The following is an 18068-nucleotide window of genomic DNA, read 5'->3' as shown; positions in this document are numbered from 1 at the left end:
GATTAAAGTTCCATAAACCCATAAAGGATCCTGGTCATGAGTGGACAGAATCTAAACAAGGAATTTGGGCAACAATTAAGGGACACCAACAAGTAAGAAGATTAGTACTGTTAGTCTGAACTAAGCTTACCTGTTAAATTCTTGTCTTTTTGGAAAGGTTGGCCCTTGGATAGTTCTCCCTCAGAGTTCTGTGAGCCTCATCTCATCACACCCTGTCAACTTGTACTAACAGATTCTATGAACCTTAATGAGCCTCAGTAGCACGTGCGTTTCAGCAGATGCCCACAATAGAACCTCACCCACCAAGGAACCCAGAACAGTCAACCCTGTCTGGGCCAACACCCCTAACACTGCGCAGGAACTACAAAACTCACTTGGAAAAAGTGGAATGACACTCACAGGCCAAGGGTGGTATCATTCAGGCGCTCTAACAGTGTTGACTCAAAGTTCATCTACAACAGTCAACCAGTCTCAGTACTACCACAAAGAAAAACCTTAGCAAACAAAGGCTCCCAGGAATACAGACTGACTGACTGAAACCCATTCATTGGTCCTTATAATGCCTATAAGCTCCTTTTGCTGATAGGAAGCACTGGGAGACATGTGTCTGAGTCTATAAGGGCAGAGTTTTGTGCTGAAAGATGCTGCCATGAGGCATGTGGGTGGTCTGCTGGCCCTGACTCAACCATCTGAGCAGTGATGCTGTAAAAGTAGACACAAGCTCATCCGCTGAGGTTTCTATACCACATAAGGGCCTAATATTTTGCAAAAGATTTTAATTACCTTTGCATCAGCCTAGGAATTTTCCTATGCTTCCTCTAAGGGCAGACCCTAATCCCCAAACTTGCCAAATCTGGAGTTCCCAGGCAGATAATAAGTGATTCTCTGGCTGAATAGGAGGGAGTAAAAGAATGGAAAATGAGAGTTCCTTACAAATCTCTTTGTGTATATCTCTATATTATATATTAGGTGATATATAAAATGTGTAATACATCATGAAGTAATGAATGTAAAATTGCTATCGAAATGTCTGTTATTATTATGTAGATAAAGCATCAGTTAGTCCTTCAGATAACACTGTAAAATAACAGTGTTTGGTGGAAAGGAAATGCAATCTATATTGCTTATTAAACAATGTGTGCTGTTGTTTCTACCTTCACAGTCTTCAATAGTTTAGTACATTAGTATCACTGTAGTCTTATCAAATTTTATTTTGATAAGGGAAGACTATTTTTTTATCTTTCCTGTGTCTATTTGGAATCTTTAAACTATCTGCAGAAATCTTGCCAGGAGAAATGCACATGCTGTATTTCCTTAGAACAAAGAACAGATAATGATAGAATGTAAAGGACTTAAGGCTAGAATTTTATCTTTTAAAATTCCTTCACTATTATTTTATTGAAAGTATTTGCTCTAATGATGCCCTATGATCATGAATGAATTAAGTGAGCAAGCATTTATTAAGGGCTATGTGCAAAGCACTTTGCTAAGCTCTGAGAATACAAATAGAAAAGGCGATCCCTACTTTCAAGGAGCTCACACCCTAATGAGGAAGACAACATATATGGAAGGTTTCAGCTGAAACCCACTTGGAAAAGTACAGGGGTATTCTGGAGCCAGCTCAAATAGGCTCCTGAAAGCTGATTTTTAAATTTTCACTGTGAGTATTTAGACTTCAGAAGGTGACAATTGCAACAAATCTCTTAATTTATTATTTTGTTGATTGTTTCTTTGTGGTCCCATTTGGGATTTTCTTGGCAAAGATCCTGAAGTGGTTTGCCGTTGCCTTCTCCAACTCATTTTACAGATGAGGAAACTGAGGCAAACAAAGTTAAGTGACTTGTTCAGGGTCGCACAGCTACTCTGGAGGTTTGAGGGGCATTGCTGTTCCTAAGGCAAATTGACCATACCATATTTCATTGCCTACCAGAAAGCATATAGTAAAGATTTCCAGAGGCATTGCACACAACACCAGAAACTCTTCTGTCATCTCTTGGTATCCATTGTGACATAAGAACACTTTTGGTTAGTAGAGTACTCTTCTGTGAGCTTTATAATGTGCATAATCATTAGTATAGTACATGTACTAATTGGTTATAGAATATTAATTGTGAACTATCTTGGAAAATAACAAGGACAGCCATGAGTCTTAGATATTTTCAGAGTTCAATACCACCTAGAGTGGTTATTTCCAAATGTTTTTGATCATGTACCCTTATTAGTAAATTTTTAGCATATCACATCAACATATGTATATTTATAAATTAAATGCATGTACTATACTAATGATTATGTGCATTATAAAGCTCACAGAAAAGTAGAAATTTTTAAAAATTTAAGTTGAATATTAAATATTTTAAAATAATATTCATTAACTGTACAAAAACCTTTTTACTCAAACTAAAGTATGGTTAATGTTATTGAATATGCATTTTTAAAAATCTTGGTTTAGCACCTTTTAATACAGCTATTTGAATGTCTGGTTCTGAGTTTAATTTATCTCAATACTTGTTTCTCATGGTTGTTATAGCTAAAAAAGATAATTGACAAAAATACGTAGATTCAAATAAAGGAAGTACAACTTTCTGGGTGAAATTCAGCTGCAAAATATCCACCTTCCCTGGGATCAATCAGCTTTCCTCATGAGACTTAGCTCTTCAGTAACACTATTGAATAAATTTAATTTTCTAGTCAATTTTAGTTATTATCATACTCTACTCAAAATAGTCACAGCTATCTGCAATCTCATTCATGTGAATATTCTCTTCAAAATGCATGTTGCCACACTTCCACAATTTCCCACGCCATGCAGCTCATTCTCTTGGTCCTCCCATAGATTTACCACTGAGGGTTCACCCAACTTGCCAAGAGCTTTTCTTGTTTTCTCCTGATGTCCTGAGAATACCATTGGAACACAGAGATGGCTCACCAGTTATCCCTTTCTCTCAGTATGTGACTAGCCCATCCTCTTATAACTTATGATCATTAATTTACTTCCTACATACCCAGAGAAATATGTTCTTAGTAAGAACTAATTCAAACTATTTAATGTCTCCAATAACCTTAAGAATAACTTCTGCAGAATGACCAAGTACATAATTTCACTAAATAATTTTTGTATGACTCAGATATTGAACCTGCTATATCATTCCCACCCCCAAAGTTACCAAAGGCTACTCAACTTCCTTAATTTGAGCACCTTTCTTTTTAATGCAGTCTGGAATACTGGAACTGTAACAGAAATGTTTTATTGGCAGGGTTGCCCCAACCAACTTACTTAATTGTCCAGTTCAACACCCTTTCTACTGGGAATGTCCTTCTGGATGGTTTGGGGAAAAAGAGCTAGCCAGGAATTTGTTTACTAGCAAAGGATGGTTATAAGCAATAATGGTTGAATACCCAGAACTACATAGTTCTCCGCCTCCGATGGAGCCTGAATGGGCCTCTCAGAATAGAAAGCAAGAGGGAAGCCTAAGACAGACCTGCCATGTCCACAAGGTTCTTTCTTTTGCTTTCTGGCAGATACTTTTTCTACCCATTATTCTTTGAATCCATGCCTTACATATGATAGGGACTTATTTGAAATGAAGCCAGGGTGGTGAATGGGACCAGGAAAAGTGACCACTTCTCACTGATTCCAGACCATCTTGAGAGGTCTGCAAAAGGCCAATACTTAAAAATATAGTAGAACCATTAAAATCCTAAATACAACTGTTCCAGGAAAGTTGTTGTTTTATAAAAACATAGCTTCTACCACCTCAAAAAAAAAAAACCCAAACTTAAAAGTTAAAGCTGTTGTGAATAGAGAAAAGGTTAGCATTATTTGTGTATACTTATGTATGAATATGTGAGCAGCTAAGTGGCATAGTGGATAGAGCACCCAAGCCTGGAGTCAGGAAGACCTGAGTTCAAATCCAGCCTCAGACATTTACTAGCTGTGTGACCCTGGGCAAGTCACTTAATCCTGTTTACCTTAATTTCTTCATCTGTAAAATGAGCTAGAGAAGGAAATAGCAAACCACTCTAGTGTCTCTGCCAAAAAAAACCCAGAAAACCAAATGAGGTCACAAAGAGTTGGACATGACTGAAATGACTGAACAAACAAATGTATGAATATACGGGGTATCCCAAAAGTCTTAGTTCAGTTTAAGCTTATTAAAGTTGATGTAAGTGTGTATGTGTGTGTAATTCACCTCAGATTTGATTAAAAAACATTTAGTAACTACTACATGAAGCATCATGGTATAGTTGGAGAGCTGGTCTCGGAGCCAGGATGAGCCCACCTCTAAGGCAAACAAGTCATGTGGCCCTAGGCAAGATGCTTGACCTCTTAGTGCATGAAGCAACTCTCTAAGACAGGTTCTTAACCTGGGATATGGAGGATATGTGAACTTAGATGAGAAAAAAAATTACATCTGTATTTCAATATAATTGCTTTGCTTTGTAGTCCAATGTATTTTACTTTATGCATTTATAAACATTGCTCTGAGAAGGGATCCTCAGGGTTCACCAGACTTCCAGAAGAATTGATTGTACCGAAAAGGTTAAAAACCCCCTCTCTAAGACCCTTTGTTGCAGAGTGGCCTGCTTTGACAGAGGGAGCGCCTCTCCAGGAACTCCCTATGCCTTTGAAATCACAGGCCTCATGTCTGTCCTTGTCTTCTTGCAAGATAATGTGGTAGTCAGACCAAGCACAAAATTATCAATTAGTTTTAAATTATTTTGGAAGCTTCCTCACTCCCTCAGAAAACAGGTAGTTTCTGCATTGACTGTTCTCAGAATTATACAGCACAGAAGCACCAAGCTTAAAGAACGGGAATCAAATGTAGTTAAACATAACCTTGATTAACAAATCTTGTTATTCATGGATGACAGCTCAGTTAATAAGTGTTTCTGGCTGTGATGCCGAGCTGGAGGTTAATGGAGAAGTGGAAGCAACTGTAGACTTGAGAATTTGGAGGCAAACACACTCCACAACCTGAAGGGCATGCACAGAATCAGGAGCAGGCAGTTGGCTGCAGCAATACTGTTCAGGTGTTCTCCTTCGCTAGTGAAGAGTTACTGTGAAAGAACACTAGCTTAGATGAAAACGGTTTCATTTCTATCCATTCTGCTCACTACCTATCTCCATCATTTAGAAGACTGGCTATTCATTACGGGAAAGTTATTTTTCATTATCAATAATAAGAAAATGAAAATAGTCTGTTAACCATCATAATTTAGTTTTGTAGAACAAACATATGTTTGATATATTTGAACTCAATCATTTTTTTCATCCAATAAATATTTTTTCTATCTATTAGTATTCAGATGTAAAGTGTATGGAATCCCATAGGAACTTCAGCATTGTGAGCCTTAAGAGTGATGGTATTTAAAAGTTGTTCTATACATTTGTCATTAAAGGACATTATATTGTATTGAAGAACCTGAAGCACTATTGCATTCCTCAAGGGCTTTTCTCCTCCTTGGTGGCTGATTCAAGATAAATGTTTTTTGACTCGAACTTATAATCAAAATCAAGAATGAAAATAAGTAGATGGCTAAAGGAACTGAGTTATTATATAGAGTAATCTCTAAATGGGTTATACTAGAACTAGAGGGAGTTTGGACCCCATCCTCTTCCTTCTCGTTGTTTGGGGGTGGGGCTGTGTGGGAGAAAGAGATTTCTACATGTGACTGTGAAATAGTTCTGATATCCCAAAGCCAAAGCAAGGCAGTGATTTTATCGGAGATTGTGGCCTAGCTGTGTCATGGGTCGTGTGGTTCAGCATGTGAACAGGAAGGTGAGAATTGGTGAACTTTTGCCTCAGTCGTGCCGTCCATCAGAGAACAAATGGACCAAAACAACTTGTGCAGCTGTATACGGAGGTGAATGGATGAATACCTCTCACACAGAGGCTTTTGTGTCCTGGACATGATCTAGCATTATGATGGGATGCACTAGGCCTCAGCTTTGCAGCAAATTACTAACCCATTATCACACTAGAACACGAGATCGTTTATCTTCTAATTCAGAGTGTCACCTGTTCTTCATTTACCAGTCAATAACCATTAATTATGCTCAGTGGAAATTTAAACAAAATTTTTCCCCTATGTGAAAACCAGCAAACCATTCAGTAATGACAAATAAATCTGGAGTTGTGTATCCCTCTCTCTTTCTCGTTCCCAGCCTGAAGTCTGGTACAATATGAACTTTAAAGGAAATGCCTAGAAATTGATAGGTCAAAGGCCTCAAACAGTTTGATGGAAAAATAAAGATTCTTGGCACTTACCATAGTGAAAGTGAGGACCTTCTACAAAGACACATTTCTGTCTGGCTGACAAAAGTAGTACCAGTGGAAAGTGTGTGCCTGGCATTTAAAGCCATCTGTAACTGTTGGCTTGATTTTATCTAATTGAAAAATTAGTAACAAACATTATTTACAGGAATAATGTTATTTTCCTTCTTTTTTGGTAGACCTTTATTTTCTTTCATGTAATTGTTTACATGACTTCTTTGCTACTTGCTTCCATATCATTCTAACATTATGAAGTATTTGAAAAGAAAAGAAAAAGCAAACTAAGTGATCCACAAAGCTTTATTTGAATTTCTTTCAACTGCAATAATTACAAATTGAAGAACAGTGGCTTTTCAGTTATAACTTGTCCTATTTCATCTGATGCTACAGAAATATATCAATATGAATCATATTCCAAACCATAATTTATCATTTTCTTGCCACTTTTGAAAGTCTTTAATGAATTAAACATTTTAAATATCAGAGAACTGGTTTGGGGTTTGGGTTGTAGGGTTTTTTTTGGTTTTTTTGTTTTTGGTAGTCAGGTAAAGCCAATTGGTTAGAGAGAATCTGGCCCAACACAACCAGTGGTCTTCACATTTCTCCACAGCCACAAGTTACACCCATCTTCCCAATATTCTATATGGTCAAAAGGTGCTGGATGAGAGGAGGTAGTGAATGTACTACCACTTTCCACAAGAGATATAGCTCAAGGTTCATATTCCAATGGCACTAGGTTGTTTTAGAATATCATTTTATAATAAAGAGAGCACTTTTTTTAGGTGGTACTGTTTTATCCCGCCTCTTCTTCCTCCTCCTCCTCCTCCTCCTTCCTCTTTCTGTTTTTTCTTCTTCTTTCTTCTTCTTATGTCATTCAATCATTTTCAACTCTTCATGATCCTGTGAACCATGGCACACTAGGTCCTCCTATCCTCCAAAGTCTGTCCAAGTTCATGTTCATTGTTTCCATCTATCTATGCATCTGTTCTATCTATCCATCTCATCCTCCTCTTCCTCTTTTACTTTTGCCTTCAATCTTTCCCAACATCAGGGTCTTTTCCAACAATTCCCATCTTCTTGTTATGTGGCCAAAATATTTTATTTTCTTTTTTACTTAAATGATAATAGAAGTCGTAAGTCAACCTGTGTTCCAGTTCACTATCTATAAAACTAGAATAACAATGCCTGCTACTCCTGAGTGGCCCAAAGGAATATTTGGGGCATGAACAATAAGTGTAATGGTCAGACCAGAATGCTGGTACTTTTGGCCAAAAGCCATTGCAACATTTGGAGAGTCAATAGTTAATACACTGTAACCTTTAAATTTAATATGTTTGAGAAAAGATCAAACTATATGATGCCTAAGAAGTTATTAACTTAGTGCAGATACCATAGAGAAATTCTTAGAATGACCTGGGCTGTGTGACCTGAATCTCATCCACTTCTGTGATTTTATTTTTTAAAAAGATAGCCTTTGCCCTCATGGAGTTGACATTCTGCTATAAGGATACATGTACACAGCTGAGTATGATACAAGATAGGATACTTTGGTAGCAAAGGAGAGAGCAAAGTCCTCTAGGAATTTAAAGGTAGGGGGAGTGGAAGCATATGGGAAGTTTTTGCAAAGTTGGTGGCACATGAGCTACACCTTGAAGAAACATCCTTCTCATTATTATCATCAACATGATAGCTAGCATTTATATATCACCTACTAAGTGCCAGGAACTGTATTAAATGCTTTCCAAATAATCTCTCTTTTCTTTTCCCCCTCAAAACAACACTGGGAGGTAAAAACTAATATTTTCCCCATTTTATGGTTGAGGAAACTGAGACAAACAAAATTAGGTGACTTGCCCAAGGCCACACAGCTCACTAGTATTTGAGGATTTTGAATCTGTTGTAAATAGACCTTCTATAAATTCATTTCTACATTATAGAAGTTGGCATTGAATTTACTCTGTTAAATTTCTTTGTGCCAGCCAAAGAACTCTCACTCACTCTCTCTCTCTCATTTTCTTCTCTCTCTCTCTCTCTCTCTCTCTCTCTCTCTCTCTCTCTCTCTCTCTCTCTCTCTCTCTCCATATCTATATCTTTATCTATATATGTACATATGTAATTGTTTTATTTAGTCAAGCTCTTTATTAATAGTTATGCTATCATTCTAATTTTTTTAAAAAGTAAAAGGTTTATGATATTAATCATTCTCCATGACCTCTTGATTCAGAATCAAATTTGAGATGTTCTAAGATAATACAAATGAAAGCATCTTTTCCCCAGCTAACAATATATTATTCATCATCCAGATACCATTACATAAATGATGAGAAAACATCCTTAAGAAGAAAAAACAAGACTGTTTCCATTGTCCAATCATTTTAAATCTCCTAGCTGAGAATAATGTCAAGGGCGTATGTAATATGGCACAGTGACCTGTCTTCTCTGTTTTTCTAAAATCTTTCATGAATGAAAGGTACAAAAAACAAAATGTCACAGAAGACTTGCAAATATGATACTTCTATGAAAATATGTTTAGTTTTAGTTTTCCTTGAAACTGGCAGAACCTGACAAACCTAACACTTTGGGTTAAAAGGAATTAAAATGTTCAAGTGGCATATCCAAGGAGAAACTGAGCCTTCTCAAAGCTTTTGACAAATTCTGATTTGTAGAATATTCACTAGCAGCTAGATACCTAGTAACATTGTTTTCTTTAAGATTTTTGTTTGTTTGGGGGGGGTTTGTTTTGTTTTATTATGTGAAAAAAAAAGTTGGGTAGTTGAGTTATTCAAAATGTCTATTGATAGATGGTGGTATTACAAGTGTGAAGATTTGGTTGGATTTCTTTGTTGTTTCATATTATTGTTAATCTTTGAAGATTCTCTTCTTTCCTCCCTTTACTTTTTATCAGCTCATAGATAATTGCAAATGCACTACAGCTCACAAATTCAAAGAAACAGAGCCTTATTCAAAGAAATGGAAAAACCTATTTGTCAATGCAATACAAATATAAAAACGAGTAGAGTTAATAGGATGGTTTGATAATAGAAGGACTGGAAGTCTATATGCTGTAAAATCACCATTTTAGTTAAGTATGCCAATTTAGAACTGGCTCTGACTTTTGCTACTAGTTTGTCTCTTATAATGTCCACTCACATATTTTTTTTGACTCATTTTGTTTGTTTGGTTGGTCTTTTTAATTTTTTTTAGGCAATTGGGGTTAAGTGACTCGCCCAGGGTCACACAGCTAATAAGTGTTAAGTGTTTGGTCTGAGGCCGGATTTGAACTCAGGTCCTCCTGACTTCAGGGCCAGTGCTCTATCCACTGTGCCACCTAGCTGCCCGTCTTCATTTCTTTTTAAAGGAAGAGGATAGAGAGTCTTTTTTGTGTGTTATGGAAGGTTAACTTTAATTTTAGATATGTGGTCATCATGTAAGAAGAGTACCTGACTTTGGATGCTCTCTTATGAAAATATTTAACCATATTAGATATGACTTTTACTTTTTTTCTATGAATATCAGACATTTCATTTTTTTTAAAACTCAGTACCACAGTTTATTATACAATTCTGGTTTCCTTGCATTACAAAATCCTTCAGTGCTTGGTTCCTGGGACTTAAAATTAATCATTTCACTGCTAAAAAATAATTTCCTCTTCTAAGGGCCAACACTTTAAGTCCAAATAATTTTTCCCTGTCTTCTAAATTTGTTTGAAACAAAAGGAAAATTAGGTAGTCTTTCAATTCCTGTTTCTTCAGTGTGATTTAATTGAAGTAATCCTCCACAGAGCTCTGTACTAAACCAGTTACCACCCTATACGGAAGCCATGCCCATTTTCCTTATTGTCTGAAACCATGTCTGGTTATCCATACGTAAAAAATGTGCTAATGCAATATCATGTGTGATAGAAGACAGCTAATGAGATGCTCAGCCTAGATTTATTTTTCTTTCTTTAGGCTATGTGGCTAATGTTGCAGACCGATGAGCCAGAAGACTTTGTCATTGCTACCGGTGAAGTCCACAGTGTCCGTGAATTTGTGGAGAAATCATTTTTTTACATTGGAAAAACTATTGTGTAAGTCTGCATGGTTTGGAAGTGGGTTTCTGACCATTTGTCAATCATTCGTGTTTGTGTATAGATTTGCCCCTGTGGGCAATTCCTTACCTCTCCTAGCATAGCAAGACCGGCGTGCTCAGTTTTAAACACAGACTTTGCCCTGCCACAGTGAGCTTCTGAATCCAAATAGGCAGATCACTAAGCTTGAGCCTTTCCAGCCAGGATGTTTTTTGCCTCTGCCTGTGAAGCTCTGAGAAGAAGAATATGAGAGCCTTTCATAAAGTTTGAGGTCAGGTTTTAATTGGACCATTAAAAATATTTGGCAGAATCCCTCATCACAGGAGGGAAATGCTTTCACAAAGGTAGGGGGTAGCCTTAAAATTAATCCCCATGAAATTTGACAAGTCACTTTTATCGTTGATGCTATTCAGTTTTCATTTCACTTGTCATTTTTCTTCTCTGTAGCCCCAAGAATTAAACACCTCTTTTAAGATTAATTTAGCATTCCACACAGAATGTTCTAGTAAGAAACATTTTTTTAAAAAAATACACCCCGTTCTTACCTCCATAATGCCCTTTGGGCCCATAAGATAGTGTTCATAACATTGGCTATTCCAGCCCAGTGTAGGAGACTGAACAAAAGCCAATCATTCTTATTTAGCTAGTGAAATCTGTCTAAATTCTACCCATGTAACAAATTTCATTGATATCAGTTAAAAATGACTGAACGTATCCCCTTTTGAAAATTTCTTATTATTTTGCATTAACATGACAGAAGGAATGATAAGTCAAACTTAAAGTGCATGTTGGTAGCTTTGTTCTTGTCCAGACTTGTGATTTCATCCGTGGGGTGAACTCCAGGTATAGGAAATTCTTCCACCAATTTAGTGACAACTAGAATGTATCTTTGAGGCTTAAAGAGTTCCTTCAAGTCACTTGCCTTCAGTTTATTGACTTGCCCATCATCACCTAAGCCAGTATGTATCAGTGGTAAGCCTTGAACCCATTTCCTCTTGACCTTTACATCTAGCTCTCTATCCACCACATATAGTACCTCTTATGGTTACAACCTAGTAGTATATAAATATGGACAAAATCAGTCAGCTGCTTCAAAAATTATCATGAAACAAAGAAAGAGACAGAAAAGAAATAACAGTGTGTTGAGTTAAAATAAAGACCTTTCTTTATTTGTTTAACAACAGTCTTTTCTGTGGCGGGGCACTGTAATCTTGATTCATGCCACCAGAGTTATGGACCTCTGTCATTCGACATTCCCATTACACAGCTAGCTCTTGTCTTTCTGAGTCATGAAAGAAAATATGGAGCTGGGGGTGCAGAATGTTTACAATGCATATTCTGCATAGTTTGACAGAAAATGCAAAATTCCTTCTCAAGGCCAGATAATAAAATCATGATGGCTTTGTGAATGCCTTCTGTAATTTATATTTTATTGTTTATTATTTTTTCAATTTCCCTCCTTCTGTATCTTCTTTGGGCCCCCTGCATCAACATACCAATCTCAGCTGGAAGAAGAAGAGGAAAGCCACAGGCTCCTCCATGATGCTATGCCAAGGCTATTCCTTAGGCCATCAAAGTCACTGGGTTGCAGCTGGTGAACTTTCAAGAGGGCCAATAAGTTTTACTTGGGAACATTATCTCAACATATTCAGGAACTGTGCAGAAGGGAACAAAGAACACATTATGATTTGAACACTTGGAAATTGGCAGGGTCAGGGGAGGGGAGGGAAGGTAGAGAATGTTTTAATTCAGTTACTTTAGAGATCATTCAAGTTTAGGGAATTTATTTGCATAGGACTTCAGGTATAGTTTTCAACTTATACTTTGTTACTCTCACAGATCTTTGATTTGATAAACACAAGTAGTATTTCTACTGTGTAGTTTGCAGCCTCTCATGCTTTCTCATCCTGTGCAATTCTTGGTCCTTGTTCTTCATCGGAGGTCCTATCCAAAACCCTAGTTGCCTTCTAGGTTTTTGTTGTTGTAATTGTCGTTAATATTTTGAGCCTATCTTTTATTCCTTGTTCTCACCTCCTGATTGGCCCGTCACTTCCCAATCATATGTGTCACTGATGACATCTTTTATGACATTTCTTGGCCACAAGCTATCCTTGTTAACTTGTGTAACCTGTAGTCTGTTGGCATGTGTCCTGCATTGGTCCATTGCCTGTGGGCAACTCACAGGTGTGAGTCTGTAGAAATTGTAATGGTCCATGATTCATAGCCATTTTGAAGCACTAGAAGAATATTGGTATTTAGAAGATGGGCATTTGTGAGGAGCTAGCTTGGGACTGTTGAAACTACTAACACTTCTCAATGGAATCAAGTGTGCTTTCTTGCTTCTATTCAGTCTAGGCCCACCTTAGTGCCTACCTGAAGTGCCTAGCCAAGATAATGTGTACTCAATGGACTACCCATGCATCTGTATGTCATAATAGTAGTTCTTCATATACTTGGTTTTTTTGCTGTCCGGATTGTTAGGCTGATGTCTTAGTGGCCATGTATCGATCTCGTTGAGGAAGAACTGTACTATCTCAGGGTTCCAGATGTACTTGTGTTGATTACATATTCCTTGTGTTGATTATAGTCTCTTCATGAGTCAGTTTTAAGTTCTTTATTTCACAACTTTGTGCTTATTCCCTTTATCCTTGTTTATGAACAGTACAATGGGAAATGGAATGGAACACAGTCAACAGTGTTAAATTGTGTTTTTAGTAGGTGGAAGCAGATTAACATTTAAAAGTTAAAAGAGCTTAATAGATACCAGGTAAATGTTGCCTTTCAGAACAGGCTTGCATTGTGACTTTTTAGTTTCTAATCACTATATCTCCTAGCCTCACAGAACCTATTGATTTATAAATTAGATTTATTCATGTCAATGTAAAGTTCACGTATTTAGGATAAAGCTGTATTTGTCATTTGTGTGCATCCTTGCCATCAGTATTTGTTCACAAATGAGATATATTGAATTAGAGGACAAGAAAAGAATTTTATTCATTCCTTTCACAAAATCTAGAGAGTGAAAGGCCACTCCTTGGGTGAAGACACTGTTTCTCATAGATGAAATAAGAATACTCAGTCTGGGCCTGATGCTCCTTTTTTCTTAGTAAATGGGGGAGAAAGGAACAAGTATTTATTAAGCACCTACTATATTCTAGGCATTGTGCTGGACGCTTTACAAATATCTCATTTGATCCTCACAACAACCCTGTAAAGATAGGTATTATAATTATCCCCATTTTGCAGATGGGGAAATTGAGTCAGACAGGTATTAAGTGACCTGCCCAGGGTCATGCAGCTAAGAAGTGTCTGAGGTCAAATTTGAACACAGGTCTTCCTGACTCCAGGCCCAGCACCCTAGTTGCCTAGCTGAGGCAGTTGGGGGGTTGGGGGGTGGGGGTGGGATAGCATATTTTTAAGAGACAGATAACAATAAGAGTACCACTGACTCTGGTTTTGGAGATAATAATTTACTATCCAGTCCTTCAGTGCCCTGAAAATATCAACAAACATTAACACATTTTTAAGCACTTATCATGTGCCAGGCACAGAAGCACCAAGTGCAAAGAAATTTACTAGGTACTAAGGGAGATAAAAGGATTAAGTAATGTGGATCTAATCCATCCTAAATCTCACAATCTGCTATTTAGTGGGGGCAGTGTGATATAGTGGCAAGAGTGCTGAAATCAAGAATCAGTTGAAATAATAATATTGGTGTTAGTTAACTCATAGAATAGACCTGTTTTAAGGAAAGCACTTTTTAAATGTAAAAGAAGTATACAGTGTAAATGTGAATGAAAAAAAAATTTCTGGAGAGGAGTTTACTCCCTGAAAAAAATTCTTGAAACACTCTTTGAAATTTAGCAACTTGTATAAAATGCATTTTTAAATAATACAATAAATATAATATTAATATTGCAATATATTGATATATAATAATATAAATATAATAAATTCTTTTTTAAGGAAAACTTTCCAACCTAGTGTTGAATTTAAAAACATTTGGAATTTTGCTTTTATTTTCTTTTAAGGTCCAATTATATGAAGGTCTATGTACTCTTCCCTATATATCCACTTGATTTGTTCCAGTCATAAAAACTCTTATTTTTTAAAAATATATTATTGGAAAACTTTTGCAAAAAAAATTCAATTTCCTGCTAACTCTAGAGTATCAATCAATAAACATTTATTTATTAAGTGCCTGTACAGGCACTGTGCTAAGTTCTGGGGACACAGATACAAAAAATGATAGCCCCTGCCCTCAAAGACCTTTGCCATACTAATCAAAGTAAAAAAAAAAAAAGTTAATATATAGGACTAGGAAAAGAATAGGAAGATTCATCTCTAAGAACAAAACATCAAGGATATCAAAGAAAATAGTGAAAATAGTGAAAAAGTGAAAAAGGAGCTGGTCTAATAGTACCAGATCTCAAACTGTACTACAAAACAATAATCATCAAAACTTTTTGGGACTGATTTTTTTTTCTTAAAATGGAACAGATTAGATACGCTAGATCAGGGATGGGGAACCTGTGGCCTCGAGGACACATGTGGCCCTCTAGGTCCTCAAGTGCAGCCCTATGACTGAATCAGTGAATTCAGACTGAATCCATTCTGTCAAAGGACTGCACCTGAGGGCCTAGAGGGCCACGTGTGACCTTGAGGCTGCAGGTTTCCCACCCCTGCACTAGATATACAAGTAATCAAACAGTGTTGTTGGTTTTTCTGGGAATGGGGTTAATTTTTTTTTAATTCTGAACTTAGCAAACATAAAATAAAATGAGCATTTCTCTATCCATAGTAAGCAAAGAAATAAGGAATGTACATCAAACTGCAAATATCTATTATGTAGAGCTTGCTTTTATCTTTTAAGTATATAATAAATTCAATGTGTAATTTTCAAGGCTGTCCTCAGTAGTGTAGTGTTCAGGGACTCCAACTATTGGGTTAAGGGCAAAGATTGCAAAAAAGGAAAATTACAGTTGTTGGAAGAAGGAGGAGCATATAATGTACTTTTGGTGTAGTTTTTTGAATTAGTCCATCCATTCTGGAAAACGACTTGAAACTATACTCCCAAATTCACTTGACAAATATCCTTTGACCCAGCCATGCTACTACAGTGCTTAAACCATGAAGAAATCAAGAGAGAAAAGACTCAGGTACAAAAATATTTATAGAAGAACTTAGAGCAAAAATCTTAAAGAAGTATCTATTAATTTGAGAGTGGTTGAAAAAATATAGTATGTGAATTAATGGATTATTTTTGCACCATAAGAATGACAGAAATGATATTCAGAGAAATATCAGAAGATATTTTTGAACTAATACAGTGTGAAGTGAACAGAATCAAGAGAACAATTTATGTATTAACTACAACATTTTAAGGGAAAACAACTGTGAAAGTCTAAAAAGCCATGATGAAAATAATGGCCAATTGTAACTGCAAAAGCCTATTGATGGCTACTGCTTCTTATCTCTTAGCAAAATAGTAGTGGAATAGAGGAGTAGAATGTGGCATACTTTTTTTCCCCCAACATGGCTGATGTTTGGCTTTGTTTTGTGTGCCTATACTTCTTTGTTATCAAGGGAAACTCCATGAGGAATAAAAGAGGAGAAGTGTGATAGTGATTCTTAAGGAAGAAAAGGAAGAAAAGTGTGTCAATGAGTAATTAAAAATAAAGGGAAGGAAATTCAGAATGGGACACAAATACATGACAGTGTTAAAACTACCATGTTAAATTTGAAATATAACCCTCCTCACCCCAAAAGACAGATTGTACATAGTAGAGATTTATCATTTCATATATAATTCTCTTTATTCTTTAAGTTAAAATTTGTTGAAGTGGCAGATACATAACAATAAAAAGGAAATTTTTAGTAGAAAAGAAGATAACTATAAAAATGAACTTAATTGTATTTTAGCCAATAGTAAATGACTCACTAGTGAAGTAGGAATCTTTCCTGAATTAGCTAACTGTGTATGGTCAGAGCACCAAATTGTTAGAGCAAAAAATCAAAATTAGTACAAAAGTAGAAAAAAATTAAGTTTGAAAAAAGATGACATACAATTAAAGCATTTCCAGCCCAGACCTATTTAAAAGAAGTTAAAACTCATGTCCCAAAGTAGGATATAAAGGGAAGAAAGGACAATGACATCACTTACAATAATTTTATGTGGAAGTTAATACATAAATCAGTTATTGTAATGAGGAAATCAAAAAAGTCTAAAATTTCTGTAGTAAAAAATTTTTTTAACTTAATTGCTAAGTGAAGAAATATGGCAGTCAAGGGCAACAGTAGTTTAACATTTACAGTTTTTGTAAAGATCTCATGGAGAACCATGGAAGATTATGAGTAGTATTACATAATAAAAACAGGAAAAGCAGAGGAGGGAAAGACCAGTTTGAAGAAATCCTGGCAAAACACTTAATTAACTAAGCAGTGTCAGCCAAAGGGATTTTTTTTTTCTTTTTGGTGAGGCAGTTGGGGTTAAGTGACTTGCCCAGAGTCTAGTGAGTGTTATATGTCTGAGGCTGGATTTGAACTCAGGTCCTCCTTACTCCAGGGCTGATGCTCTATCCATTGTGCCACCTAGCTGCCCCATCCAAAGGGAATTTTAAGATGAACTAGAACAACAACAAAGAAAAGACAGGTGGATAAAACCTGCAGAAACTTTTATGACTCTTCAGCATCAAGGAAAATAAAGGTATTTCATTTGGATACAATCATGGAAATATTTAATAGAGGAGATAGGGAAAGCACTGAAAAGAACAAAAATCAGAAAAAGCAGGTGAAATACATATGTTTACATACACATGTATAAGCATATATGTGTATATATGTATGCACATATATACATATATGATACAAATGATATATAATTGAGACTGAGATTCAGATGGTATTAAAAGTGAAGGGGAGATCTGGGATAGTATTTGTTGGCAGTAGGGGCAAAAACAGTATATAAGGAGATTTGAAAATTGGGGACAGGATATTAAAAGGGGGACATTTCCACAGAAGAGAAGGAAGCTTGTGTTTCAATCCTATCTTACTTGCTAGGGAAGTTGCTTAAGATGTCCAAGCTTCAGTTTCCTCAACTGTAGAATTGGAAGAATGATTCTCACACTGATAAATGAGTGGAGAGACCTGATGCAGCCACAGAATTTTCAACTTAACTGTATGGGATTTACTCTACAAATGTATCAATGGACAAAGGAAAATGATGCAAGGAATAAATGTGCCCATCAGCTCTGAAGACCACCCAATTCACTTTCAGCTATATATTCTAGTCTGAGAGGCAACTCCACACATTTGTTGAGGGGTCCAACTAAACCTAGGATAAAAGAGGTGTTTCCACATACTCTCAAACCGATTAAGGTAACTAATAAGATGCTCTCTGCCCCAATGCCTTTGACAGATGAAAACACTTCTTTCATTTGAAGCAGCTATGTGAACAGTAGATAGAGTACCAGGCCTGGAGTTAGGAAGATCTGAGTTCAAATCCAGCCTCAGACAATTAATCACTATGTGACCCTAGTCCAGTCACTTAACCTCTTTCTGCCTCAGTTTCCTCATCTGTAAAATGAGAATAATAATAGCACTTACAACGCGTGGTTGTTGTGAGAACTAAATAAAATAATATTTGTAAACCCTTTGCAAAACTTAAAATGCTATATAAAAATTTACATACTCAATCAGTCAAATGCATAAACTAAGTATGA

The 18068-nt window shown here is 36.3% G+C and overlaps 1 protein-coding gene across 6 annotated transcripts in view; it reads left to right on the top strand.

Moving 5' to 3' along the window:
• The window catches only part of GMDS (GDP-mannose 4,6-dehydratase), a 785826-nt gene that overhangs the window by 605481 nt on the left and 162277 nt on the right, over nt 1-18068 (top strand). For all 6 annotated transcript variants that reach the window (XM_078153650.1, XM_078153649.1, XM_078153647.1 and 3 more), the window contains one exon: nt 10229-10347. In XM_078153650.1, coding sequence (XP_078009776.1) covers nt 10229-10347 — 119 coding nt within the window. The remainder of the gene's footprint in view (nt 1-10228; nt 10348-18068) is intronic.

The sequence above is a fragment of the Phascolarctos cinereus genome, unplaced genomic scaffold (genome assembly GCF_003287225.1).
Source record: "Phascolarctos cinereus isolate Bilbo 61053 unplaced genomic scaffold, phaCin_HiC Scaffold_4;HRSCAF=312, whole genome shotgun sequence".
Lineage (NCBI taxonomy): Eukaryota > Metazoa > Chordata > Mammalia > Diprotodontia > Phascolarctidae > Phascolarctos > Phascolarctos cinereus.
Note: the sequence above shows the minus strand (reverse complement) of the source record. Positions and strands in the feature narration are given on the sequence as shown.